Genomic DNA, 27,790 nt, shown 5'->3' with positions numbered 1-27,790 from the left:
CTGGACATTTATACAGTTTCTATTCACACACACATCTTAAGTGTTTTCTGGGCACTTTTAGACTCGAGGACAGAGTTTCGTGACCTTTAGCATTTTCTTGCTTTCTCCTCCTGCTGCAGCTGCTCCGGATGAACATCTTCACTGAAAGGCTGTTATTAGGGATAATAGGCCGACTTTGGACTTCTGAGCTAATCCCCAGGTCTGAGCAGCTCTAAACAGCGCCGCTCACCTTGACAGCGGGATGAAGGAACATCTGGCCAGCTCTGTGTACACACACGGTGGCACAGAGCCACATCAGAGCGGGCCAGATGGCCAAGAGGGGACATATCCAGGTAAACGACGAGGGAGGGGGGGAGAGAGAGAGGGAGGGAGGGGGAGAGAGAGAGAGAGAGAGAGAGAGAGAGAGAGAGAGAGACAGGAACAGACTGAGGGAGAGAGAAAGAGAGGAGAGAGAGACAGGGAGGGAGAACGAGGGAGAGGCACAGGAGCTGAGCCTGAGAAACAAACCCACGCTCTCTGTAATGGGTAAGTGGAGCCGCCATCAACGCCCGAGGTCGACGCACATTCAGCTCCTCCACATTAAAGATGCAAAGTGAAAGTGCGGCCGGCGCTGTGAGGACGCGGGTTTCTGGCTGAACGCGCTTTAAAGGAGCAGAAGCAGCTGTGGAACATCAGGAACGCGGAGGAGAACGTCTTTCTGCTCTTTAAGTGACGCGGCCGGTCCACATCAAAGGGCTTCACAGGTGGATGAGAGGCTGCAAAGGGAGGAGAACAGCGGACGGTGCTGAGGCGCCGTCGACCCGGTAGCGCCGTCTCATGTCTGTGGTCTCTGCAGCGCTCGGCACCAGATCATTGCTCTGGCTTCAATACGGCCGCATGCCATAAAGTGGGGGTCATGGGGGGGGTCCGCGGCCCAGGGTCTCGTCTTTCATCTCCTCTCCTCTGCCAGTCACTGGCTGCAGCCAACACCTGGTCCTGCCCGGGTCGGACCCCTGAAACCGGGTCGGCCCCTTGAAACCTTAACCCGTCGTCAAAACGGAGAGAACTGACACAAAAGTCTGAGGTCGGGCTACAAAGGGAGAGTAAAGCCCCCCCCCACACACACACACACACACACCTCCCAGAAACAGTCTCCAGGTAAGAAGACCTGCAGCCGCTCACCAGAACCTCCTCCCTCCTCTCATCCATCGATCAGCAGGTCGGTGTCAGTGCATCGAGTCCACAAACACAAACAAACCCAGATTTAACATTACTGAGTTTCACTGCTGCGACATCATAGATGATCTGTTTCCTTCCTCTGAGCTTCAGGAAACAGAATATGATTCACTAACAACTCAAGGGTCAAACGAAACAAAGCAGGAACAAATGCAGCACGAATGCAAGAGAGTCATTGGTGAGAATTACTGCTGGTGTCATTTATGATTTGAGTCTGAAAGAAGAACCTGCTGCAGATTCGTGGATGCAGCGGCTGCACCTTCACTGCACACGCTGAATTTTACCAACGCGGTGATTTCTCACTAGTTCCTAGAAATCGCATCCCTAGAGATTCGCCAGCGACGCTGCATCCGTGCATGTTTCTACATAGACTTCCCTGAACGTCAGCGCTTTCATGGTTCCGTGAATCCAATTAAGGTTAAATCAGGCCTCCAGTGAGTGAAGGGCTGCAGCTTCTCGGGTCCGACCGGATCAGACCGGTCCGACTCGAGGCCGCTGCTCTGTTCAAACCTTCTCAGGCCGACGTTTCCGTGAGGAGATACAAATACGCCTCATTCATTCATCAGCGCACGTGAGCCCAATATTAACAGACTAAAGAATGAGGGCATGGAAGCGTGACTGCAGCTCGTGGCCTGTTTGTCTGATGACGCAGCCTCTCATTACAGCTGGAGCTGGTTGTTGCTTTGAAGCGGAGACTGAGGCCATGATCCTCCTTTTTATCAAACCTCACCTTGTCGCCGTGTCCGGCCACAACGAGCGCAGGCTGCAATTACTGAACTCAGACTGTCTGCGACTCACTATTGAAGTCGTTACTTCGTGTGGGTTTTAATTATGCAAATAGAGGAGGTGGATTCCTTTCACTCGATTGCGTCTGGAGGTCGTCTGAGAATGGGAGCGTCTGCTGATCTGCAGAGTGGATAACGTCCACCTGGGCTCAGAGACGGGTTCACTTCAGGAACCGGGTTCATGCAGGCGCACGTGGCCTTTTAATCGTTTTGGGTTGAAGTGGACAGTCACGCGGTCGCTGCTGACATGAAGCAGGCGCTCCAGAGCAGAGCATTAAAAAAACGATTTGATTACGGCTTCCATTGGGAGCTGACGCTGGGATTTTTGCCTCCTGGTGCTACGGCGCCGACCCGGTGTCACGCAACAGGAAAACGGGAGGTTGTCTGGCAGCTCCACTATCAACAGAGGACCTTCCCTCTGCTCCTGCATCCAAACAATAAGGACGGAGCCCTGGGTTTTGCTTCCATGAAAACAGCAGACAGACACAACGGTGACTGAGCAGGTAGCGCGACCCAGAGGTCTCCCACTGACCCCCCCCCCCCCCCCCCCCCGTGGAGGAAGCAGCTCGGTAGCATTCGCCCATTGATGCCTCTCAGGCCCAACAGGTGAGCGGCTGTGAGACAATGGCTTTATTATCCTGGAGGAGAAGCCGTCCATAGCGTCTAATAGCAGCCACCATGGACTTAAGGTGCAATTTAGCCATCAACAAGTACAAAATAAAAGGCGAGGGGGGGGGGTCCTCAACACAGCACCTGGTTAGGACCATAAAGTATAGCTGGAGGGTCCCACACTAAAAAGGGGAGGCGAGTTCCCATGGTGGATAATGGCAGTGGGGATAAGCCTGATGTGTTTACTGGGAGGATTTACCTGATACCAAATATAGATGTGATACGCTCAGAGGCCACACACACACACACACACACACACACACACACACACACACACACACTACCTGCCCCGGCCCTTTGAGTTCTGGGGGAACCTCCAGGAGCCGTAATCCGAGCCGCCTCTAAGGCGGGACAACAAAGGAGCGGCGGCGAGGGGGCAAAACCACCGCGGCACTGGTCCCAGTGCCTAAATTTAACAGCTGTGGGAACAGCACAGGAACACTTTCAATGCACAGCGAAGGTCGACTGGGACTCCACTTCCTCCACAGTCTCCAACGTGAGCTGCTGGCTCGTTTAAAGACCCCCCCCCACACACACACACACAAAATAAAGAGATAAGCATTGTTTAGCCAAACAATGGGCACTTTCAAAGCCTCTAAAGCTCCATTTTCACATGCAAGGCCGGCATTTGAAGTCGACTGTGGCAATAAACAAGTTGAGGAGTGGATGGTGGCGCTTTCTTAGAAGCAGACGCTGTGAAGGGCACCACGTCTGTGCCCTCACGTTGCAGGTGCAGGTGGGCAACGACGATGGTGAATCTCACCATTTCCCATCAGCTCCAACAAAGGACGGCTTATGTAGTAAAAGTTTCCCCAAACCTTGGGTGAGTTGTGGTCTGTCGGGGCGGCCGCCTGCTTCCTCAGCTCAGACACCCTCCTCTGACACTGCCGGCAGACGCCCCCCTTCTCCTCCGGCTCGGGGATGGAGACGGAGCCCGCGCCCTCGGGAGGAGGCCGGCTGCTGCACCGCGCGTCCTCCGCGGAGTGAAGCCTTTTCCTGGGGGTCACCGGAGACTCCCCGCTGGGACATCCGTCCACCTGTGGAGCGGGGAGAAGTTTCAGTCAACTTGTTAAAGTGTAAAAAAAAAGAGAGCGGCGGTTGTTGCGGTGTTTGATTAGAGCAGTTTGCGCCTTGAAACGCAGCGCACCTGTAGAGTTGCGCACGAAAAAGATGCAGGTTGCGCGACTTTTCTGCGAGGAGGAAGCGACACAACCCGCACTGGTAAAAGCACAACTCCGCTGTGACGCTCAGTCAAATGCCGTGGGACACTTACAGTGAACGCGAGGCTACCGGGGTCCGGTCCATCAGCAGCCGAACCGCCCCCCAAGAAGCTCATTCTCCCGCACCAAGATTGCGCCTTCAGGTGCGCGTCTCCGTCGTGCACCGAACTCAGAAGTGGAGTTAAGTTAGACGCGAGGCAGAGCCATAGGCAGAGCTGCCTGGAGGTCACCGGACATCGGTCCCACTGTTCTGGACCCGGAGCTGGTCGAAGGCGACCGAGTTCGGCCCACGAGTTTACAAGAAGCGGAGGAGTTGGTGGAGAAGGCGGCGCAGGAGGCGGCGTTTCCCGTGGAGTGGGAGGGTTGAGGAAAAGTTTCCTGCGTGGAGCGGGGGTTGAAGGGGCGTGTGTGTGTGTGTGTGGGAGGGGGGGGGGGGGGGTCAGGGCTGTTATAATGAAGCGGATCGGTCCTAATTGGCGGTTTAGTGAAAGCTGGGACGTTGGTAAAGCTTTAAAAAGCATCCATTCTATCCAACGTTAACAGAAATACGCATACGGAAATGAACTGCTTATTTATTTTAATCATAATCTTAATTCTACTCATAAAACACTCTATACGTAGCTGTGTTTCATTCGTGGCAGACTTGTCCTCTTTGAGCTCTCTGCAGGTCATCACTTTTCGCAGCGCTCCGGCCGCTGCTGCCTCCGCCTCCGCCGTCGGTGCGACTCTGGCGCCATCCTCTGGCGAAACAGCGCAACGACGCGCCTCCAGCCGCATGGGTGGGGAGGCTGAGGTGAAATATTTATTTGGTGAAGTTTGAATATTTCATGCGGTGATGTAAGCGACGGTGACCGAGGGCGCCGCCGCACTTCACGCTGGAAGCGGTGCCTCTGTTTGCGCGTTCGAACGAGCGGCTTTTGTCCTCTGGCTGCAGAACTGCCTAAAAGCTGAAACGGACGCGTGCGTCTGATAAAGGCTGCGGCAACAGACAGACGCTTATGATTTCATTAAGAGACCCAGTTTGTTTGTTTTGCAGTGATTTTTCTTTAAGTTGGTTTAGTTTGCTGTAAAAATGTTGCAGAAGTGATAAATGGGACAAATTAATGGAGCGAACAGGAAGTTTAGGACTCAGATCAGAAATCAGGGAAGATGGTGAAAACACCAAATCATCAAACGCGCGCGACTCGTCCGCTTTCACACTATTTCTCACTTGTTAGACGCGTTGATGCGGTTCATTGTAGTGCCGACGCGCTTCAATCAGACCTCCGTCACAACCTCACCTTCGTTTTTCTCTTCAGCAGGTGACTTGTAAATCCAAAGATGATGTCCGAGTCAACGATGATCGTCCCCAGGTCTATGACGCTGGGGTTGGGCTTCCCAGCGTCGGGAGACCCCGATGAGTTTGGTAAAGCCATGCGGGCTGCAAGTCTAGCCGTGAAAATACTCCACTCCTCGGGAAACCTACGCGCTTAGGACATCCATCCAACTCAAATGTCTCGCATCCTCCAGAAAAACCCGCAAGACCGTTTAATCCGGACATCCAGCGACCGGCTGGAAGCGCTCGCGCGTGTGCGTAAAACCACCTCCCAGGTTTCCAGAGGTCCTAGAACGCAACCAAACGCGTCCATCCACGCAGACGCGCGTCCGTCCGGTGAAACACTTCTTAAGCCATGCTGACGGGGACGAGCCTGATCTTTGAGCTGCTGCAGCTCTGAGCGACGGAGCACCTCGTGCATCTGCTGCTCTCTGTTCTCCAGCCTCTCACTCCCCCCTCACTCACCCCCCCCCCCTCTCTCTCTCCCCCTCTCTCTCCTCGCCCCTGTCAGACGGTGATGACACGCTCTCCCCTCCCGATTTACTGCTGCGTCGTTGTCAGCTCTCACACGAAGATGTAAAACACAATGACAATCCCGGCAATAACCTGCGACGACAGGTCTCTGTAATGATCCCATCTCATTCACGGAGACTTACAGTGTGTCTGTGCACAGAGTAATGACCTCATCACCGCCTGCTTTACGACACTTCTCCAGGGCTGCAAAATATCATATATACAGCAACACATTGTGTTTATGGGGTTATTATTATATATTTAATTATAGTTATTACATGTAACAGACATCATCTTGATGGTTTTTAACCCATCATCAACTCGATCAACAGGACATTTATTCAACCAGAGGTCCAGTAGAGGCAGAACCCACTGAGAGCAGCTTCCTACTTCACAAACGAGGCCAACGAGTTTAACTTACACCAAATTCCAATCTTCTAAAGGGTTAATTCTGTATATTTGAATGATTTAATTTATCTTATTTCTACTGGACGAGTCTACACCAAACGTCATCTCGAGGTACTTTAAGCAAAGTAAGGACTTAGACCATAATATACTGGAACCCCCCAAAACACACCTCAATATGAAACTAACCTCAGAACCGTGTCCTACACTTCCCACAATGCAACCTTCCCTCTCACTGAACAGATTGATGATGACTTCTAACGGTGACTGTCTGATATGGTTTGTGCCTTAATGCACTAAAACTGTTGTCGTGCTTCTAAAGTGTTTATTTGAGGACACAAAAAGTTGAGCTGCGTCCGGGGACGATGATTACGAATTAAGATTCATTTTTTAAAGCAACAACGCGGATTTGGCAGCAGAGACTTCTGAATTATAAATATTCCGCGGATGAATAAATTATTTGTGATCCCACAGACACTCCACCGAACACGCAACTCATCTGCCCCCACGCCCTCCCACGTGCCCTGCGTGATAGGACGGCGGCGGGGGTGTGAGTGGACCGATAATTACTGTCCACAGTAAAGATGATTCACCACGACCGTCGCCCAGCGCTCCCCGTCCAAGGAGCTCTGGGGTGGGTTTCCCCCGGCCGCTGATGAAATTCCGAGGACGCGGGATCCCCAGGGACCCCCGGTGCTGCTGCATCTGCTGCCCTTGCGCACGTGAAGGGGGATCGCTCTGGGCATCTCATTAGCGCCTCCGCTGCCTGATCCCCTGCCTGCGAAACCTGCAGCTTTGTGAGAAACGTTTAGCAAATATTGATAGCTCTGGGTGCACGGAGCAGATCAAAGGGAGGAGAGCAGGCGCTGTCTGGAGAGGAGAGGAGGAATAATCGGTGCCAGGCGCTTTCATGAATGATTTATACAATATAAAGTAGCCTCTTTCTTAGGAGCACACATTTTGATTTTTCCTTGACCTAAAGAGTCACAGTTTCACATTTTCAGTTTGTGTTTTTACGTTTAAGGTTCGAGAGTCGACAGGGGATGAAGTGTGATCGAAGCATTTGCCCACAAATGAAATAAAAACCATTAAAACCATGAACCACCAGTGTGTCTAACAACCTGCCCACTCTTCTACACCTGCAGATGCAGCATGTTTCAGTACTTTGGACAGCGACCCTCACCCCACACACACTCAGCAGAGACAAATGAGTCTTTATTGACTTGTTTTAATCAGTAGCAACAGTAAAGAGGCGAAAAACAAGTGTTACCGCAGCAGCAGAGACATTAAAGACTGTGTGTGTGTGTGTGTGTGCGCGTGTGCGTGTGTGTGTGCGTGCGTGAGTGTGAGTGTAATGTGTGTGTGTGTGTGTGTGTGTGTGTGTGTGCGTGTGTGTGTGCGTGCGTGAGTGTGAGTGTAATGTGTGAGTGTGAGTGTGCGTGCGTGCGTGTGTGAGTGTGAGTGTAATGTGTGAGTGTGTGTGAATCGCTGAGGCCTGATTATTCCTTCCAGGGCCCTTAGTTCCTGGGCTGCAGTTGTCGTTGTGACACAAGGGGGCACAGTGAGCGAAGCCGACGCACAGTCGCACTGAGGAGGCACAAAATCACAGTTGCTCCTGAATCACCGCGGTTCCGGCCCTGTGTTGCGGCTGGCAGCCGATTCTCGAGGTCCATTTGAGCAGATTGCGACGGTCGGCTGCGTTAGTCTGACTGGTCAAGTGGTCCTAAACATTTCACAATTTTGTCAAAGAACTGTTGAACTGTTGAGAACCACTTAATCAGAAGGACTGTGTGTTCCGTCGGCGTCGAAACTGTTGGTTTTGCTAAAGGACTAGAAAAAAGCAGAGTCTGAAGTTAGAATCTGAGCTTTGCCGCTGAACAAAGCAGAAGCAACGACGTCGTTACTGAACAACCCAATTCGGACACTTCCTGCTGCAGAACAAGCACAGAGACGTGTCGGCGCTCTTACCTGGAGAATCTGCCCTCCTTCGTAGCAAAGGTGTTGCGTGGTGTCAACCGTAGCCGCAGTGACTAACTGCTCAGCTACCACTGCTTTATATAGTGTTTTGGGGCTGGGTTACTACAAGCCTTCCATTCAATCAGGAATGAGGCCCATGCTGGTCCGACCGGACGAGCTGGGTTCCACCAGTGAGGAGCACGACTGGGCAGCCTCCTTGAAGACGGAGGAAAGAAAAACCTGCTATGGAAATGTGAGATGTCACACGGACCCCTAGGAAATCCAACATATGTTTCATTTATCTGGGACGATGATGTAAAACATTAAACCTCCTATTTGGGTCGGGTGCAGTGTTTCTCCTGAAGGCCTACCGGTGCCAATTACTATTCAGAAGAGATTTCCGTAGCGAACACAAGGAACTGTGCACACTAATAGAAATGACCTCCAACTATTGGGGAAGACATGCACTAATTCACACAGAAAAGCCACATCAAATTGGAAATTGCTCCGGAATCTTGAAGCGGGAGCCGCACGCACACAGCTTCATGTGAGGTTCAGGATCCGGTGCAACACATGAGGAACCACAGGAGGCAGAGCTTCAGACCAGGCCAGGATTTATTTCTGCTGCTTTTTATACAGATGACACGCAACACTGATTAACTATCACCCCCTCTACACACACACACACACACACACACACACACACACACACACACACACACACACACACACACACACACACACACACACACACGGAGGATAAAACAGATTGTAACAGCATCAAACACAAGAAGATACACTTCAAGTAATTAACATGAATTTGCACTTTGAACACGTAGCAACATGAGACTCTGGCCTGAACACCCTGCAAAGTAAACTATATTTAACTAAAAATAACAGTCGTTGTTTTATGGCTTGCAAATTAAATATGACAAAGATGTGTGAACATGAATGCGAAGAGCATCAGAGCAGAAAGTCTCGACTCATACAACAGCCTCGATTCTCCTCTTTCCTTTACAAAGTGGCAGATATGTGACTATTCCAGCTCGACAGTCAGCACAAGAAACAGGCCGGGTCAGTCTGGAGGGTAACTGCAGGTTTTTGAGTTCCGCTTTGAAAAGGACAGATGAAAATCTCTGCGTGTGGAGCCGCAGTGAACCTTGGACCAAAGTGGACGAGGGACAAGTTGCATTAATGTTGCAGATAGTAACACAAACGTCAGTGTGTTGTGATTCTGCACAGCATCTGACGCGAGGCATAAAAATCTAAGCTGTGAAGGTACTCTGTCCTATCAGATGTTCATGTATTGCTATAAGAAGAGACAACATTCCTTTATGCTGTAATGTTGCAGTATTCACATACTTGTTTGGTATAAAACACAATGTAACCAAGATCATCTCCTACAGAAAAGCTCTAAAAAAAAGACTAAAACAGACACACGATAAATAAAATCAGGCCTTTACAGCGTGCATTACTAAAAACAAACATAGGGATGTTATTATTCAACCTGAACCACTTTGAACTATTCTAAGTTCTTTGAAGCCCCTTTATTTTAAACCTCCTGAAAGGTTAAACATTTGCAAATAAAACAGAAGGTTTTATTAACATTCATAACCTGGAGCTAAAAGCTGACAATGAGATTGGATTTAACTTTGTTCAACCAGATGAGTTTTTCAACAATACTTAGTCCACACAGTAAATAAATATACTGTCTATACCAAAGACATCACATTATGGCTAAATATATACATTAATAATCCTGAACAATCTTGAAAAGTTGAAACCTGAATCTTGTTCTAAATCGTTTTAAAATAAATGTAACTAAGATCCATCCACATTAACACAGCACAGGTAAAATTGACCCTTGATTAACAGAACAATATAGTAACCGAGTGTCTATAAAAACATTTGATTACAATATTCCCACATAAGATACTGCGTAACAGTCAAACATATACATACAAAAATATGCCACATGTCTAGACAATGTGCACTCGAACCAGTTGTTACGAAATGTTGTGCTTCAATTAGGAAGAAAAGACTGTGACCTTCGATTGCTTTCCATATAACCATTGTACAGACATTCAAAGTGAGAGCAGCTCAGTGGGACGGACGGTTGAGTGAGGACGGCTTGGGAGGAGGTGGACGCGAGGACAGGGCAGGTCCTGGTGCCTGAGGAAGCGTGGGCTTAGAGCCCGGACGGCCGGGCGGTGAACTCGATGACTCCGCTCTGTCACACGTGCAGGGAGACACACAGTTAGTGGGGAGCAACGGTCGAGAGGTCTCTGCACTCAAACAAACACACTCGCGGGTCAATCTAGACTAAAACAGGATACGCAGGTTTATCATTCACAGGAAGTTCAAACTGTTTTGTTCATGTTGGAGTCTTCCAGACAGCAGATTCCTTCCTAAAATAAAGGCCACGCTTAATGTATTTCTAATAATACATATATTCTAAGTAAAACTCAGCAACTCTGGGATTACATGCAAACCAGACCAGACCCAAACCAGAAAGAGCAGCTTTTACAGTCCGTGGATGCAAAGACAGAAATACTCAAGATGCATACAAAGAGACATGCTACAATGGGATCTCATGCTCAATATGCAGAGTGGAAAACACACACGTTCACATTTCATTTACCTCATCATCATCATTTTGATCATACTCATTAAAATCACCGAATACTGTCTGGAATTAAACAACACAAACATGTAATTGAGAGGCAGTTAGAGACAGAATATTATAACAGACAGCATGCAGAAAATGTTAATGCTGGAGACTTTAGGCATAAACTCTAAACTAATACGATGTAGAGCAAAAACCGTTGTTACCTTGTGTTTATTGTTCATGTGCTTGGCTAAAAATGCCACTGCTTCCATTTTCCCAACAGCCTGGGCCTTTTACAGGTGAGCAATATGAATAGAGAAGAGTCAAAGGTGAAACCTTTCTACCTTTCTGGTGCTTCAAGCCTTTTTAAAATGCTTCTTATTCAGACATTCACAGACACAAACACTTCTAAACGTGACCGTAGGACCAGGAATTGAACGCCTGAGGCATTGGCATGTAAAAGTCTAACTGACAAATACGATGGTAGAACCCACCACTTGAACTGCCGTATGTCCGTCATAGCCTGGTTTATTCATATCTGCTCCAGCAAGGCTCCAGATTTCCAGGGCCTCCAGATCACCGCTGGCAGCCAGGCTGGCACAAAGGGAAAGAAGGTTTAATGAAGACAGTCAGGCCTCATGACAATCGTTCGTGCTTTAGGTTATTAGACATTTAGGACACGTGTAATATTCTGTGTGTGACTCTGTGAAGTTGTTAACTGGAACCATCATTCTCCTAAACAACTTCGTAAAATTCCCAATACTAGAAATGCAGAACAAATCAATAGCTATGCTGCCAGGGAGCATTCTTACAGTTTGTGTAACAGTGGGGCAACTGGTTGTACCTGTGTGAGCTATGTAGGAAGGGTTACCGTGAACGGCTCACTTAATAGGAGCTTTATGTAGTATGTGTGCAATTGTTTCAAGTCTGTATGAATTACCTGCACAGCTCAGTTCCTGCTTCCTCCAACTCATCTCTGGAGAAGTGGGCTCCAGTCTGTCTCAGGAGCTTCACAACCTCCTTGTGCCTAAGTCGGTTACAAAATATATTGAAAGTTAGACAGAATTTAACGTATGTTCAACATTAAGAAGTTACAAGAATCATAAACATAAATATTAGCCAAAAGCAGCTGACAAATTCACATAAATATGAAAAATAATGATTCTATTCCATACAAAGGTTTCATTTTTTATACTTTTAGTGACAAAGGCTGCAAGTATGAACAAGTCGCTCAACCACCCACACAGGAGTCACCTGCTCTGACATTCTCTGTGACAAGAATATATTAAAACGAGGCTGAAACTGGTCATCACTGAACTTGAACTCGTTATGTGAAGGATGGAAAGAAACCAAAAAGGTCAGTATTATGATTAATCATTACGTTATGCAGCATTATAGAAACTTATTAAGTGACAGATAATTTCCTTTCCATTGTTAGTCAGTATCTCTGATCTATGAAACTGGGAGCAGGCTGGTAAGACTGGTTCAGGGGACACTCCCCACATTTGTTCTTTCTTTCTATCCGTCTTTCCTAATATGGACATCGCGCTCTAGCAAATTCAAGTGTTGGTGAGAATCAAAGTGTATCACACATGCTAATGTATCTGGAGAGCGACTCAAAGCTCCAGTTTTATTCATCCCCATTACTTCACTGAATACATTCAGGTAGGACACAATAAGCCATAGCGCGGAGTGTACAGTAGGAAGTGCAACGACAGGTGTTTGAACTCCAGTGCATCACTCCACTGTCACAAAGGAAACAAGTCCACACTTGCAGTGCCAACCGTCAAGAGGACAACAGCAGAGTTGAAACATGCAACGTTTTCAGCCCGAGGCCCAACATCCCGCTAACACTGACACTTTACGTGCTGCCTTTGCCTGAAAGACATTTAAAGTACTGTAGGCGAATGACAAGAATAAAGCATTAACACAAATAAGCAAAATACCGTCCACAGTTCAAATGAGAAGATGTCTGGCCTCAAACTTTATTATAAGTTGCTTTCACCTCTACAAGCCACTGTTCTGTTGCTCACATTTTGCTGTACTGCAGCTATTTGCAACAGATTTCTTAGGAAACTACTTGAATGTTGGGATTCTAAATGCCGTGTTGGCAATTTCACACACAACATATTGGACATTATTGCGTAACTTTTTTTAAAAAGTAACGCGTACCTGAAGCGCACGGCATTGCATAGGGGTGTATCACCATAGCGATCTTTAGCATAAACAGTAGCTCCGAGCCTCAGCAGGTACTGCACCAACTTCAGGTGTCCCTCACTGGCAGCAACATGGAGGGGTGTGCGTCCATCATAGTCACCCAGACACAGGTTACTGCCCTGCAGGAAAACAAAACCATTTAGGCATTTTAAGGGGGGGTCCAGTACACTTCTTCACATCACTTGGCTAAAACTTTGGTGGGTGATGTTTGCTATAACAATGGATGGACACTTTTTATGGGATTTAATGACATTAATAACATTAAATCTTTATTGGTTATTACAGGTTCTAATATTAGTTATGAATATTAGGTCATTGGTACGCTTTCATCTATGTGAAGTGATACAGTGATTAAAAAAAAAGGAGCAACTGCACATCTCACAAGCAAACACGTGTCACTGCTGCAAAAGCAGGCCGCCCAGGGCCAGTCTTACCAGTCAGGCCTCATGTTTTGTATGTTCTTACATTTCTTAAGCCCCATTAAGATGAGATTGATGACCCTGGAAAAGCCTTCATGCCTACGCTTATATACGCTGCGCCTAAACATACAAAACTTCCTCTACAAAACTACTACTACTACAAAACACCTCCTCTCCCAGACATCCAGCACCGCCTCCAGACTTTTTACACACACAGTAGAGAAAACCTGTCAGTCTGCGGGAATTACTTTTCAAAAAACCATACAAAACAAACAGGTCTACTCAAATAAGACAGTTATACAGACAGTCTATAGGAATTTCCCCTTTCACCCACAGGAAACCAACCCTAAGAAGAAAAAGTGTGTGCAATATGCCATACCATTTCTTTTAGGGCTTCTAAGGCCTCGATGTCACCAATCTTAGCAGCAGCACACGCCAGTGGGGGGGTCAGAGCATCACGGATGGCTTCTAGCTCCTGTAGATGCCACAGATGCTCATCATAGCAATAAAACATTTTAAGCATCTTAAAAATAGAAAAATGATTAAAAGGAATTCACAGAAGCAAGTGAAATGTAAGACGAAAGTGCTCTCACCTCTTTGCAGCTGATGCTCAGCGACTTGGCAATGACCTGAATGAAACGGCTGTCGGTCAGACACAGCTTAGCGCCTGCTAAATCAGCACTCATCTCCCCTCTCAAGTTCTGACTCATCATCTACAAACAGGGTTACACATACACACACAAACAGCTTAGCTTCATCGTCTTGTTATTTCCGTAATAACTCAATTTTGAGCTACAGACAAGTAGCTGCCAACCTTTTTCTTGGCATTGAGATCAAGATTCTTCTTGGCCAGCACGTAGGATAGCTTTGATAGTGCGGCTTCAGGTGTCATGTCCCCACCAGCTATGAGTCCTGCATCGATCAACACCTGAGTAACCCACATACATTTCAATAGATTTAACTGGCCAGCCTCCACTTCTATTTTGTTAATATAATCACATCAAATTGAACTAAGTGAAAAGGGAGAAAAGCTACTTTGCCCGTGGCGTAGGATGTAGACACTGTGCCCCTCAGACACTGGGTGCAGTTCATAATGATGACGCCAGAGTCCGTGGCCCTCTTCAGTTGTTCTAGCAGGTCAGGACGGTTGTCGGGAGCGTTGCCACTGCCGTAGGTCTCCAAGACCACCCCCTCCATAGGTGGCTGCAGAAAGGCTTTCACCTGGACACAATACAAAATGACCCACAATTTATAGCAAGCTGAACTGACTGCTCAGCTGTGCAGCATAAATTGAGAAATTAGTATTCCATGTTATTTTTCCTGCGGCCCCATTTACTCAAACGCATCCACTCTCCTAAAAGCCCATCTGGTGCCGTCCACGCAACCAGTATCTCAGTCACTGGTTGGCTGGCACTGGGAGGCCTTATACCACATCATTAGCCATAGCATATGACTCAAATGACAGATGACCGTAATGGCAGGAAGGAGAGCAATTAATCTGAAGGTGTTAGCAAGCATAAAGTCGCTTGGCAAGACCGTGGCAGTAAAATGTGAGAAGGAGGTGACATTAAAAGCATTTTTTGATGTGATAGGCAGTTTGACAAGAAGTGTTTGACACAGATTACCAATGAAGCGCTCGTTCAGTGGAGAGCGCGTGCACACTATAGCCTGGTGCCTAATCAAAACTGTGCCTCATAAAGGCAGTTAAAGGCTGTAAAGAAGTCTTGATAGCTGAGCTGGGCAGTGGGAGCAGATTGAGACAGTAAAGTCACTCTCCCAGCAGCCTCTGCAGGGGGAGGTGCAGCAGAATGTTACAGTATCTATACCAATCCTCCCTCTTTACAGGGTGATTGGTCATGGCCCATAAGTCATTTTCATCTTTCTCTGCGCTGAGCTTTGGCGGCAGTTTACATCAGCAGCAAAGTAACAAAAGACAGGAACGGCACTATTAAATTTAAGTTAACCATATTTTATTGCAGTTAAACAAAACAGTGGTTTTAGCGCAGTGTGTTACCTTGAAAGAACGTTTTTAATTACATTTTAATACCTCTGAGAAAGAAAGATCTGCATCATGCTGCTTAACTTATTCATTTACTCCTTCATTATTTATAATCTGGCGTCATTTGAGACTGTGCAATTAACTACAAATAGAAAAACATCGAGTTATATTTGCCAGATATATAATTAAACCTTTGATGAGCAATTTGTAAATACATTGCTGCTTTTCAAAATGTATAGACTCATCAGCCAAATACCAACAGAATTCTAATATAATTTAGGGAGTGACTTACAGTATCAGCGGTGATTCCTGGAAACAGCCTGAGCAGGCCTACGTTCCGGTTCAGGTCAGTGCTGACTTGAAACTTTGTTGTGGTGTTTGCCCTCCAAACTGTATCCCAGTTTACTATTGGAACGATGCAGAAAACAAATCAACTGGTTACAATCTGTGCATTTACCACATACCATGTGGCATATTACATTGTTTGCTTACTGGTAATGTCCACCTCAGCAGTGGCCAGGGGAGGCAAGTTGGGAGAGGAGAATGCATTGAAGCTACCAGCGTCAACTTTGGTCACACGATTTCCTCTGTAGAGTTTGTTGTAAAAATACAGGCACACCTGGACAGAGATAGATTTCCTCATAGGAGAGCCTCTCCGGCTTTCTTCCTTTTCAGTAATTCTTTTTTTCAATATTGCGAAATATATCTCACTGTTGTTACGTTCTTATCAGACAAGCTGTTTAGGAGAGCTCTTGTCACCGCTAGCATGCCAACAGTGCAACAATATTTTTAAACGTTAACAAATCTTTAATGCTTGGATTACAGATGCTCTTGTTATGAGTTACTTAATTTAGTTACTTTAACAGACTCACAAAAAAATGACAAAGTGAATGATCATAAAATAGTAACAAGTTGTTCTGTCTGTGTGGCATCTCAATTATGTTACCTCAGGAATGACAAATTGGCCAGCAATGAGCAGGGCCCCCAGCAGGTTGTCCCTGCCATCATTCCTCATCTCATAGATCGGCACCTGAAGACAGTAAATGTCTCATTTTCAGAAAGCAGTACATGCGACACCTGAAGGACTTATGTTGTTTGTTTGCTATAATCAGCTGAAGACTGCACCCCTTACCTGTGAGCCTGTGAGGATGATTGGTTTACCCAGATGCTCGCACATAAAGGACAGAGCAGAGGCCGTGTAAGCCATCGTGTCAGTGCCATGAAGGATCACAAAACCATCATAGCTTTCATAATTTCTCTGGAGACCAACATGAAGAAAGATGTGTTACACTGTTCTTAAATAAATGTCTAGTTTTTGTGTAAAATTAAGGTGAAAGAATACCTCAATGTCCTTTCCAATTCTGCCCCAGTCATCTGTGGTCATATTGGATGAATCCAGCAAAGGGTTGTACTCTAAGATGTTGTAAACTATCCTCTTATTGTTTTTGCTCAGCCTTGAACAAAGAGAATTGGATTCATGAGTTTCAGTCACTGTGCACAAAAATCAAATCGGGGATTAAGAAAAATGCTGCAGACAAAACAAACAGCCTGAAGTAAATGTTAGTGAAGTTTAGTCCAGCTGTTCACTCCAAAACACATATAAATGGTTAAACTAATGGCCATTATCTTCTGTGCTAAAGTTTCATTTGTCTTCACTGTGCTGCTAATTTAACGAAGTTGAATGAAGTTCGGTTTAAATTTAGGAAGAAGTTTAAAGAAGGACTGGGGAATGCTAAAAACTGTGCTGACTTTATGAAGCGAGACAAATTCTATTTAGCTGGGCCTTCTGTCTTGGCAGCAGGGAGCCAGAACCTGTTTCGGAGAGACATTTTTAGAAATGTAAAAGGGGAGGGGAACGGTAACGACAGTTAGAAACAGCAGCCTTTTATCTTTTCACACTAACGTGGTAGATTCTGTGTTGTTTAACCAGTGTTAATGGCAACATAAGGAAGCAGAGGGGCTTTCAGTAATATATGTTCATGGTCGTTTCATGTCAAGGCAAAAGCCTGCATTTCTATTTTATTAGGATTACAGAGGCCGTGGCCTTGGATAGATGCATATTTATGCCGCCTCTAAATGGAGCTGAACTCAGACGTCCCATGGCCCCACCTGCGACACTCCTCATGAGGCGGTGCGACTGGCTAAACAGCCGTGGAAAGATTCTTTTTAATCTCCCCCCTTTAAAGAAACAAGACTCGTCAACCCCCACATTACCATAGGGCAGCCGTGTTTCATGGGGAAAAAGGCTGAATGGAACAGCAGGGGGAAGAGCAGGCAATCCCCAGTTGACCCAACCACAGGTCCTACAAACACTCCTCTAATTAGCCTTAAGTCTACACATGGCCACGAACATATGCTTTTATTAAGCATGAAGACCAAGATTCAAAACACCATTTAAATCATTTTTCTATCTCCAAATATAAGATCCATAAGTAAATACAGAGATGGGGTAAATAGGAATAATAAGAGATCCAAGAGCAAATACTGTATAATACATTTGAAAATTGCAAACATGGCTCAACCTCAAGGTTCACAAACCCAGAATAATACGTACGCTGTTACCTCCACCATACAAGCCACTCGGCTGACTTTCACGGCTGCAGTGAAACAGAGACTGTGCCAATCATTCATAGATGGAATGTTTGCGACAGAATCACTATCATTGACAATAAAGAGTCAGATGAGACTGTTGATCAAGCTGTTAGCTTGTCAGAAGGGGCTCCACTCTAATCTGCCTACAGCACATGCACCAACACAAAAAAGACGGCATAGAAGCAAATAAGAATTGAGCAGATTAACTAAACCTACAACAAACATGAGGTTACTCCTGCTGAGCTTCTCCTCTGCCTCACGGGCTTGTTGGAGACAGACGTAACATTAGCAAGTGCACACATGAAAGACACAATAGGCAATACACTACGGCATGCACCTGTATCCTTCCTGTCATTGTTGCCAAAGGCCACAATGGCATGCACATCCCATAAAGCAGGCACATCCTAACACTGGTCATAAGGACAGCAGAGACATCAAACCACTCAAGCACAGAGCAGGCAAAGCTACCAATACTACAGCACCCATGAAATGGGTTGTCCGAGTGGAACGTTGGCTTCCTGTTAAGACAAGAAAGCAGTTTAGAATCATTAAAACCAGTGGTATTCTTATAGGAACGGTGAGTAATTTTCATTCAACCAGTGCTTCTTGCATGATGGCTATAATACCAACTATACCCTTAGGTATAAACTAATATTCATAAAGACAAGGAGAGTTGTTTGTGAATCGTAACATGATTACAGTGCACCAACAGCCTATTATGTAGGGAGGCCTGACAAGCATATTTATTATTTTACTTTATTTGAAATGGTCTACACACTGATTAAAGTCCTTCTCAGACTCTGGTTAAAGGGTCTTGAACAGTAGAATGGCTTTACATAAATAGCATTTTAGCCTCATTATAAGAGACATCTTATACAATCAGCGGGGATACGCTTGGCCTTCCTAACAGCACATTTGTTGTTTCTTTATGTTACGTATACTATAGAACAGGCAAACGCAAAATTACAACTACACTACTCAATAACCTGCTGTTACACTGATTTTTATGGATATTCCCACATGCAATCACCTGCTGTCTAAGTGATTACAATGACCTTAACTGGTCCTCGCATAATATTCTTGCAGGTAACATGCTTCACATTAAATATGTATTCGATTTTTTAAATGTTTGTTGGAAAAAAATATAACCCCCACGAGTCTGGCTCCAGGGCATTAGGAAAACTGTTAAATAAGGTTCATTTCCATTTCTTTAAAGTTGACCTTAATTAAAAAAGGAAGTCGATAACAGGACCATTAGATACGTTATAGTCTAACCATGTAGTCAAACTGTGAAGTGGCCTAAAGGTATAAAAACACAAGGTAATGTATTAACAGAGGGGTTTTGTGAGCACTTACGGGAGCACCAGGGTGTTGTCAGAACCATAGTAGTGATACAGGCAGGTCTGCTGGGCATACAGCTCATCGTGGAGGATAGGAAGCTTACGCAGACTATTCACAAGGGCATTGGCTTTTGGTGCAAGCACTGTGGGTTAAAGAAAAAGAAAACACGAATATTTATCTTCTCATTGCTTGCTGTCTGTGGGACAGCTGTTTTCAGAGAAGACAACTGTGCAGCACTATGACAAAGCCACGCATCAGTCTCTTACTGAACCCTAGTGGTGAAGGAGAGACATGACATTGTAACAGGTGCTAAATAAGAGATTATTTGTACTGGCACTGGAGCTGTTTGTACTTGGCAGTGTTGTGAAATCCATTATTATAACATGCCATGATGTTAAAGCTACTGGGTGATTCTGTGCACTGAATGAATGCAGGCAGAGATGTTTTGCTAGCATTTAAATTACAGAGGACACGTGGCAGCTCAGCTACATGAGTCTAGACGCACCAAGAAACCTGCCTACGTACTAGAAATGATTTATGAATTTATGCAATGACCAATTTAAAAAAAGGGACAGCACTAAAAGTAAAAACACCCAAATCAAATCACACTCAGTAGCTGCTTTGTCACATGACAACACTGAACTATTTAACTAAAGTTGGAAGAGTAGTTCTGGATGAGACAGACAGCTGAAAATCATTAATGTAGATCTGACCCTTCATTCCCACATCTACCTGAGATGAATCCAATGAAACGTAGCTTCATGAGATGAATATATACTGTATTATAGACAGAGGCTCATTAGAAACGCTTGGGGTCTTGCTGTAGCCTGAAACCAGATCAGAACCTTAGAAAGGCATTTTATCTTATGTCAAAATGTCTCCGATGTTGCCCAATAGTTCATAGTAGTCAGTATCTAGTAATTCATTGAGTCAATATGTTGTCAGCAGGGGGTGCTCGCACAGTAGCAGATCTCAACTTTGACAGGCTGCTTCCCGTAATAAATAACATTAGACCAAGGAGGACCCGGACCAGGACCCCGACCCGGACCCGGTCACGTTCCCGGTCAGCGTGTTGTAATAGCCTAGCTTTAGCCGGGCTATTTTTAGGTGCACTCCCGCGTCGTTGTCACGCAGGGCTTTACCCCCCGTGCCTCGTGTTGACATCAACGTGATGTCAAGCAGCTAACCTGAAGCTCTAGCTAACGGGCACACAGTGACAACAGTTCAGTGAGTCAGTTAGCTATAGCCACCGTCATCGTGAAGCGTCATCCCGATGGTTCCTCCGGTGTTGATGACCAGAACCCGCGCCTCGGCACACGGCGACGTTATCGGCTCGACGTGCTCGAACGAGCTGCAGCTCGACAACTTTCTCCTTCGGCACGGATGCAGCTGGGCATTTCGCGAGAGGTGAACGTCGTTTGCTTCGATCAGGTCCAGTTTGGGTTGTGACAGAGCCCGGGCAAGTGATGTCATGTTGTCGAAGGTAGAGTCCGCCATGATGATTTAAAAGTCAGACGGAGCTGTCCCTTTAAAACCGCTTGTTGAAGTTGTCCTGGTCTTCAAAGGCTACTGGTTTTCCCGCCTCAGATGCAGAGACGCAGTTTCCTGTAAAGTCATGTTATATAAGTATCCGAACGTGGGACCGCCGTTTTATTGCTATTTATAAGGGAGGCAACTGTACATGTCAGTTTGACATTCCTCTGTGCATCTGTCTGTGAGGCGCTGATGGACAGCAGGTACCATGACGTCACTGGAATGGGCGGGAACCTGACGGAGCCTGATTGGTTGAGGCCGTAGCGCAGAGGTAGTACGAGTAGTTTACAGTTCAAGTGTTCCCTCCACTAGAAATAGCAAAATAAGACAATAGACGTCTATGCACTGGGATGAATTGTGTTCCTGGGTAGAGGTGTGATACAAAGGGACTACAATAAACATAAATGTATGAACCAACATATGAAAGTTTTGAAACAAATAAAAGGACCTATCCAGTGACTGAATCATGGTTAGTTTTAGATACATGTGTGTAATAGAAAAAGACCCAAATAAGAGACTAAGACACTGCTAAGTGCTAAGGTTTACCATCATAATCAATAAAGTTTAAAATGTATAGTAATAAAATGCTGCTGGGAAGAACAGAAAAGTAGAGCTCTCTCTGATACACACCATGTCTGCCAGTGGTTTGAGCAAAAGTTTAAAGTCCACGTAAACATGAATTCTTTGAAATTAAACCTTGAGATCAGAACAACCCTGTCTATTATTGGCTATGAACTATTACACAAACTCTTGTTATATTACTACTTGATTATGTCACCAACCAGTAGTAAAACACTGCTTTGGATATTTCAAAACTTTACTTAATTTACTTTTTTCCTACTAATAACTTTAGTTTCTTTTTTAGTTAGTCTTCACATCAAAGAATTTGACCAGCAAAACAAAACAAGGGGCACAAATCCAATCTGGTTTGCAAATGACACTTTATGTTCAAACTGAGCTGAACTGACCTCTACCGTAGGTGATCTACTTGGTTTGTAGCAGATCACCTTACAATCTTCAGTCAAAGTCATTGCAAAAGCTGTTTGACACAGTATTAATGGAAACATCAACTTGGATTAGATAATAACAGCACTGTTAGGTATTTCATCTAGTTTACCATTTAGCCAGGCCTTTACTGACCAGTGAGCATGTGAATATGCATGAGAAAAGCTAAAAGGGTCTGTGATTACATGGAAAAGGTTCTTTCCTGTAATTATAACAAAATATTTCAAGTGTGGAAAAGGGCAATTGGCTCTTTTAATAACTGACTGTATGGGTATACGGTCAATTTTTACCAGGCATTAATATGGTTGTATTTGACATTCTGTCCTTCTTTTATACTTAGTTTAAATTAGTTTAGCTAAGTGTGTGGTGACCGTCTCCCTGAAATGTGTCACTAATAATCCCATCACTTTTTTATTAAGCAACTTAAAATAATACCTCTAATATGACCTCGAGCTAAGTGATTAATGCATATGTGTGTGTGACTATGTAATTATATTTTTTGTATTTATCAGAAAGAAATGTGTAGCAGAATTAATAAACATATTGAGTTCAAGTGTAGTAGCAACTGGTATAATACATATAAATGTATAATGACTGGATGTCTGGTTTATTACACGTTATACGCTTATTAAATTTGTTAAGTTATTTTTATATACTGCTGTATGTAGATGTGGATGTACTGAACTAGGAACTTAACGAACAGTGAGTGCAGCACACAGATTCAGAAAGTTCATGAACAATCACCTCCTGTTTCTTACAACACAACAGAAGTAAAACATTATGTGTGGGTTTAGTTAATTATTATCAGCTTAGTTCATTTTAAGAAACTTCTGGTAGCATAACATCTCTTTAAATAGATCACAGTATAATACAGTCAGAAGTCACAATTTAATAGATAATTTAAAAGAAACTTGTATTGTAAGACAAGTGACGTTTTTATACTTGAGTATAGCGTTTGTGTCCTTTATTTGCTTTATAATAAAACATCCATTTCATCCTGGCCGCATGACCTGTCAGGGCAGGTAGTGGGCCACAAGAGGGTGATATTACTCTTTACGAGTTCTTGGACCAATTAGACACGAAAATAAAAATAAAACTTTTGCCATAAATTCCCAATATTATTCAAATGACAACGTTTTCATATTGAGATCGTTGGGGTGATTTAATACATTTAATATGAGATCATTTAAACAGACCTGAAATGAAAAAATAATAAGCTCAGTCTCAAATATGTTATATATGTTATGTTTACATTCTCACATATACTATGTAAAGTATTAAACTGAACTACGTGTCGTCTTTTGTGTGAGTTCGGGGTGAGGCTGCTGATCGTCACCTCACACTGAGCAGCAGTTGAATGGAGCCGACGGGAGGAAGTGGCGGTTAATGCAGCTCCACACCTTTCCGGTGTAGCAGCGCCGCGATCCGCTCGGCTTAAGGGAGAAAGGCGAGAGCTGGCTGGCTTTGACGAGACGGGGGGAAGAGTTAGCAGGTACCGAACTTATGTTTGGATTGACCGTTCATTCCCGGAGGAGTTGGGCCAAACAATGTGTCATTGTTCCACTCGTTTTAGTCATACGAATGATTAGTTTGCAACAGCTAACTACCGTTAGCTTGATAGCTACAGGCTAACAGCTAGCTTACTATGCAACAAACGAGCTAATGCTAGCCTACTAGCCGTCTTTAGCAGCCATGAGCGCTAGCTTGCTAATTTGGCATGTCTGACCCTCCTCCTAAATCTCTTTGCAGGCGGACAAGAAGTTGAGTTTCGTGAGTGGATACGCGTGTTGCTGAGTCACCGAAGGGTTTTTTTTCGAGTTGCTCTCTTCCAGCGCGGCGAAGTTACCCTCGGAACACTTGATGGAATAGCCGCAGAAAGCTGCTTTTCTGCTCCGGTAGCGGTGAAGAGAACAAGGGCGCAGCCGGCGAGGAGGACTGGCTGACACAAACCCCACAGGGAACTCCGAAGGCGCGTTTTCGGGCCTTCCACGCACCGCGTCCGCTCTCTGCTGCATTTTCTCTTTCATTTGTCTCCCAGCATATGCTGACACCATGCAGGTCCTGCAGCAGCTGCTGCCAAGTTGTTAGTGTAACAGTGCCATGTTGTGCATAGGCCTAGAAAACCGTGTTACCCAGAACATAAATGCCCCTGTACGTCACGAGGTTCTGACACACAGACTCTGAACTATAACTCACTTAGTGCTGTTTGTTGCATATTAATGCGTCCATTTAGACTTTTTCCTCATGCGCTACACTGAGTCATGCTTTCACAAGTAAAGCCATAAGAAAAGCGAATTTGTAGTCAAAGTGAGTAATCATCGCCACTGTAACAGACATTTTCTCGCGTGGAACAGAGAATTTATGCACAAGAGTCCAAAATGGGGAAAATGCTCTCAAAAATATTTGGCAACAAGGAGATGAGAATACTGATGCTTGGACTTGATGCCGCTGGGAAGACGACGATCCTTTACAAGCTGAAACTCGGACAGTCTGTCACCACCATCCCGACAGTCGGCTTCAATGTGGAAACTGTCACCTACAAAAACGTCAAGTTCAACGTGTGGGATGTTGGAGGCCAGGATAAGATTCGCCCTCTGTGGCGACACTACTACACGGGCACCCAGGGGTTAATTTTCGTGGTGGATTGCGCCGACCGGGATCGCATCGACGAGGCGAGGCAGGAACTCCACCGCATCATCAATGACCGAGAGATGAGGGATGCCATCATCTTAATATTCGCCAATAAGCAAGACCTCCCGGACGCCATGAAGCCGCACGAGATCCAAGAGAAGCTGGGATTGACCCGCATCAGAGATAGGAATTGGTATGTTCAGCCCTCCTGTGCGACCACAGGTGATGGACTGTATGAAGGCTTGACATGGCTAACCTCAAATTACAAATCTTAATGATTGAGTGCTGACTGTTTTAGGTCATACTATAATAAAGTTGCAAGTAATGGATAACTTCTCAAAATGAGTATGGTTGGAAAAAAAGCCGATTATCCCATTTATTTTTAATACTACGTTTACCCTATGACTAATTTATCTTTAACTGGGTTTGCTGGCTTACAGTTTGCTTGTACTCTGTAGCAGGCCTAGGTCACATGCTTTATTTTGGGGCGTGCTTGATGAATATTGAATTAATTGGTCCTAAGCCACAGAGATCACCACCTTTGCCTGTTCTTTTTCCTGTTTTGTATAATTTTTCTAATGAAGCTGAAGTTTTTATCTTCATACTTGGATTGAAGCTTGTTTCAAGGTTTTTCTGTCTCTGTTGCATTGAACTTGGATTTTTTTCCTCTAAGAGGGCGTCTCTGTCATGTAGCCTACTTGGAAGGACCTGGACATTTTAACACAGTACTGTGATGCGAAGTGTTTCTTCTCAATGGTATCGACTGCAGAAATGAAAAAAAGTACAAGAAACATTTTATTGTCAGTCTTGACCACAGAGAAAGATGATGATTCCCCCAATCCCCTTATGTGGGCTATAATTAACCAAATGACCTTTTGTGTCATGTCTCGATACTTAATTGTGTTCAATATTCAACAAATAGGCCTCCAGTAACACATGCTTGTTGGGATGCGTTTTTAATTTTGGGTAACGTAGTCTGTTGACTCTATCTCCAAAGGAATGTCATTCAGCTCTGAGCTCTCAATCTGAAACCAGTTGATTAGTCTCAGTATTGGGACCTTATATGATAGCCTATATCTGTAGCATGAGTACGAAAGTACAGTAACCCTACATCAGAGTCCATCTGTTTGACAGTCAGAGGGAGCTGTTTACTGGTGAAATGTTGAAAGACATCTTGTGGTGCAGCTCTTACTCCTATTTTGACTGGGGGATCCATGTACAGAACAATGTCATTGTAATGTCTTATTAAAAAAAGTGATTTTAAGTCTGGTACGCCTGTTTTTTTTAAGTGATAAAAAACAAAGTTATGTTTGAGTAGCACTTGAAGTCTGTTTATCTGCAGGGAAGGTTTAACAACACTCACATCAAACTATGTGCCGTTAAGACTCCTGGACGTTAGCGCTACGGGGCAGACTCACCAGAAAGGCCTCATGTCCACAGTCAAATTGCATAGCTAGCCTCATTTCCCCTGCTTGTAAATTGGAAAATGTAGAAAACAGGAAGTCCAACTGCTGGCCTCTGTGGAACAACAAACGAGCCACATGATCATTTGAAGTTCAAGGGGCAGCAGCGACAAACAGCTGAAGCATGAGTTCTTTAATGTTTTATGTTGGCTGTGAGCAGCACTGCTTAGCGTTCCTTTGGTTGGGTGTGACGTTAGACGCGTCAGCTTTTACTCTGGGAAGTTCATACTGAAAATACATTGTGTGTAGAGCTGTGTGACGCTGGGTTTGCATTTAAGCCTCGGATGGTTGCAATTAGCTCAACTTAAACAGACATTTTACACTCAATTGTGATCCTAATAAATGTGTAATGAGCAGATACTTCTGAAGGTTTATGTATTAAGCACTTGATAAAAATGAGCCTGGTCCCTAAATGTGTCAGACAGTCAGAGCAGAAGGATGTATTAGTTCCCATGAAAGCTGATTAAGATTTCACTCCTGACAAAGACGCCACTGATGACGACAAATGGTCTGACTGGTGTGTATGGGACTACAAGAGATTAGTCAGTGTGACTCCACAGATTCCCGGGGACTTGTCCCCTGCTTGAACATCCAACCTGCAGACTACATGCCTTTTGCCCCTTTTTTCTGACAAACATACAGCACAAGCAGCGCGTTTGCAGCCGTTCCGGACGCTGCATTCTTGCGTCCACGCGTCTGCGTCCGCCGGCATTTCTGCTCTTTAATCGTGGCGTGTGGAAAATCTGCTACTTAGCAAGTAGCTTTAGAGGCCGCAGGATGTTTGCTTAAGCACCACAGAGGTTTCCGTCTGATGGGTCAGGTGACACATGACTCGGCTGCTGTGTTGTGCTCAACCCACGCACCTCGAGCAGCCGTGAGCCGTGATTTGAAATGTTATTCATTGACACCATCAACGCTAACGCTGCCCGTCGAGAACATTCCCACGCTTGTTTGTAAATTCTGGCTTCACGCTGCAGTCGAGGGCCTTTGTTAGACACTGATGGCAGTTTAATTAGGTTATAATGGCCACTTTGGCTCTAAGCACTTCATTACAGTCCCTTGATCCTCACAGCTTGATTGGAAACACGGACCTCTGGGGTGAGGACAGAGACCACGAGCAAGTTTTTATGACCCCTCGTCTGTAAAGATGTTTTCTGCTGATATTCCTCACACCTACAATGTGGGGAGGTCAGGAAAGGTTGCCTGGAAGCAGAGGGACGTTTACCTGAGGCAGATGGATGATGCTTATCTTTCACACTTAAGGTTATGGGGAGAGGCACCGCTCCTGAACTGGGCCTGTGGTTAACGGAGCTGTAGTTCGTCTTCCTCACTCGTCTTTACTTCCTCTTAACTCACAAACAAAGTCACACTTGTGCACTAAGCTGGGAGATAAGGCTAATGTCTGCCTGTGGGTTGTCATATAGTCACTGTTGGCCTAATGCTGCCTACTGTACAGTTCAGCAGCCACACCCAGCTGAATAATCACTGTGGGATTTGTGATGCATGCCCACACACATATTGTTGTGCACACAGGCAAACACCATCATTAGAGCGGCCCATTCATCGGCCGGATCGTAGCAGTGAACACACAGCTCACGCAGCTTGACTCAGCGGCTGCTTATCCTCAAGGACAGTAAAACTGCGTGTTTGCCTCAGAAACGGCCGGTCGAGGGCTGAGCTGTTAATAATGAACTCACACAGAGTTCACTTTAAACCAGGTCCGGAAGTGGCAGGAGGCTGTTACATGTTTCCTGCCAAGGTTAACACTAAAACACAAACACTGGCCTGTTGCTGTGTGTGCTCTGTGTACGACTCCAGCTTGTTTTCACAATAAACAATAAACAATCTTAAAAATCGCCGCGGCTCCGCAGAGGTCGCGTCGCGGCTCCGTAGAGGTCGCGCTG

At 45.3% G+C, this 27,790-nt stretch overlaps 3 protein-coding genes and 1 long non-coding RNA gene across 10 annotated transcripts in view; 1 reads left to right on the top strand and 3 right to left on the bottom strand.

The window, feature by feature from the left end:
- kif26ab (kinesin family member 26Ab) overlaps positions 1-5,599 on the bottom strand; it is a 47,019-nt gene extending 41,420 nt beyond the window's left edge. The window contains exons 1-2 of one of the 3 annotated variants that reach the window (XM_029139518.3): positions 5,170-5,599; positions 3,488-3,706 (exon numbers count right to left, since the gene is read on the bottom strand). In XM_029139518.3, the coding sequence (XP_028995351.1) occupies positions 3,488-3,706; positions 5,170-5,304 (354 nt within the window). In that variant the 5' untranslated portion in view covers positions 5,305-5,599. Of the gene's footprint in view, positions 1-3,487; positions 3,707-3,942; positions 4,216-5,169 lie in introns of those variants that run through there. The other 2 variants (XM_029139517.3, XM_029139519.3) reach the window with 2 other exon arrangements.
- A 1,721-nt stretch (positions 5,600-7,320) lies between these two features.
- LOC129603630 (uncharacterized) lies at positions 7,321-8,139 on the bottom strand. Its single transcript, XR_008693714.1, has 2 exons — positions 8,091-8,139; positions 7,321-7,952 (listed from the first exon to the last, which is right to left on the bottom strand). It is a non-coding gene; the product is annotated as an uncharacterized LOC129603630 (long non-coding RNA).
- A 536-nt stretch (positions 8,140-8,675) lies between these two features.
- On the bottom strand, positions 8,676-20,966 carry aspg (asparaginase homolog (S. cerevisiae)). 5 transcript variants are annotated; one of them, XR_008693654.1, is made up of 19 exons: positions 20,505-20,965; positions 19,270-19,396; positions 18,396-18,431; positions 16,664-16,775; positions 16,454-16,579; positions 16,268-16,351; positions 15,814-15,940; positions 15,614-15,726; positions 14,358-14,543; positions 14,137-14,250; positions 13,916-14,035; positions 13,702-13,797; positions 12,859-13,022; positions 11,627-11,713; positions 11,181-11,280; positions 10,911-10,976; positions 10,720-10,767; positions 8,785-10,308; positions 8,676-8,750 (listed from the first exon to the last, which is right to left on the bottom strand). XR_008693654.1 is itself a non-coding variant. In XM_055505678.1 (18 exons), exons 1-18 carry the CDS (start codon positions 20,749-20,751, stop codon positions 10,267-10,269), a joined length of 1,995 nt encoding a protein of 664 aa, XP_055361653.1. In that variant the 5' UTR covers positions 20,752-20,965; the 3' UTR covers positions 8,676-10,266. The 5 variants fall into 5 exon arrangements, 4 of the variants coding, with proteins under 4 accessions (XP_055361653.1, XP_055361654.1, XP_028994394.1 ...); XM_055505678.1 differs by having other exon boundaries at positions 8,676-10,308; XM_055505679.1 differs by lacking the exon at positions 10,720-10,767 and having other exon boundaries at positions 8,676-10,308; positions 20,505-20,966.
- Positions 20,967-21,388: 422 nt separating this feature from the next.
- arf6b (ADP-ribosylation factor 6b) lies at positions 21,389-25,687 on the top strand. Its single transcript, XM_029138565.3, has 2 exons — positions 21,389-23,284; positions 23,542-25,687. Exon 2 carries the CDS (start codon positions 24,171-24,173, stop codon positions 24,696-24,698), a length of 528 nt encoding a protein of 175 aa, XP_028994398.1. The 5' UTR covers positions 21,389-23,284; positions 23,542-24,170; the 3' UTR covers positions 24,699-25,687.
- Positions 25,688-27,790: the final 2,103 nt, after the last annotated feature.

The sequence above is a fragment of the Betta splendens genome, chromosome 22 (assembly GCF_900634795.4).
Source record: "Betta splendens chromosome 22, fBetSpl5.4, whole genome shotgun sequence".
Classification (NCBI taxonomy): Eukaryota; Metazoa; Chordata; class Actinopteri; order Anabantiformes; family Osphronemidae; genus Betta; species Betta splendens.
The sequence above is the reverse complement of the archived record's forward strand: the minus strand, read 5'-3'. Positions and strand labels throughout refer to the sequence as shown.

What these genes read in the sequence shown, in the direction of transcription:
- aspg (XM_055505678.1), bottom strand. Translation starts at nt 20,751, where the DNA reads ATGGCGGACTCTACCTTCGACAACATGACATCACTTGCCCGGGCTCTG. An exon ending in GACAACACCCTGGTGCTCCC is followed by an intron (nt 18,432 to 19,269) that starts GTAAGTGCTCAC and finishes TTGTCTTAACAG; the next exon opens with GAAGCCAACGTTCCACTCGG. An exon ending in CAGGAATCACCGCTGATACT is followed by an intron (nt 14,544 to 15,613) that starts GTAAGTCACTCC and finishes TATTGTGTCCAG; the next exon opens with GTGAAAGCCTTTCTGCAGCC.
- arf6b (XM_029138565.3), top strand. Translation starts at nt 24,171, where the DNA reads ATGGGGAAAATGCTCTCAAAAATATTTGGCAACAAGGAGATGAGAATA.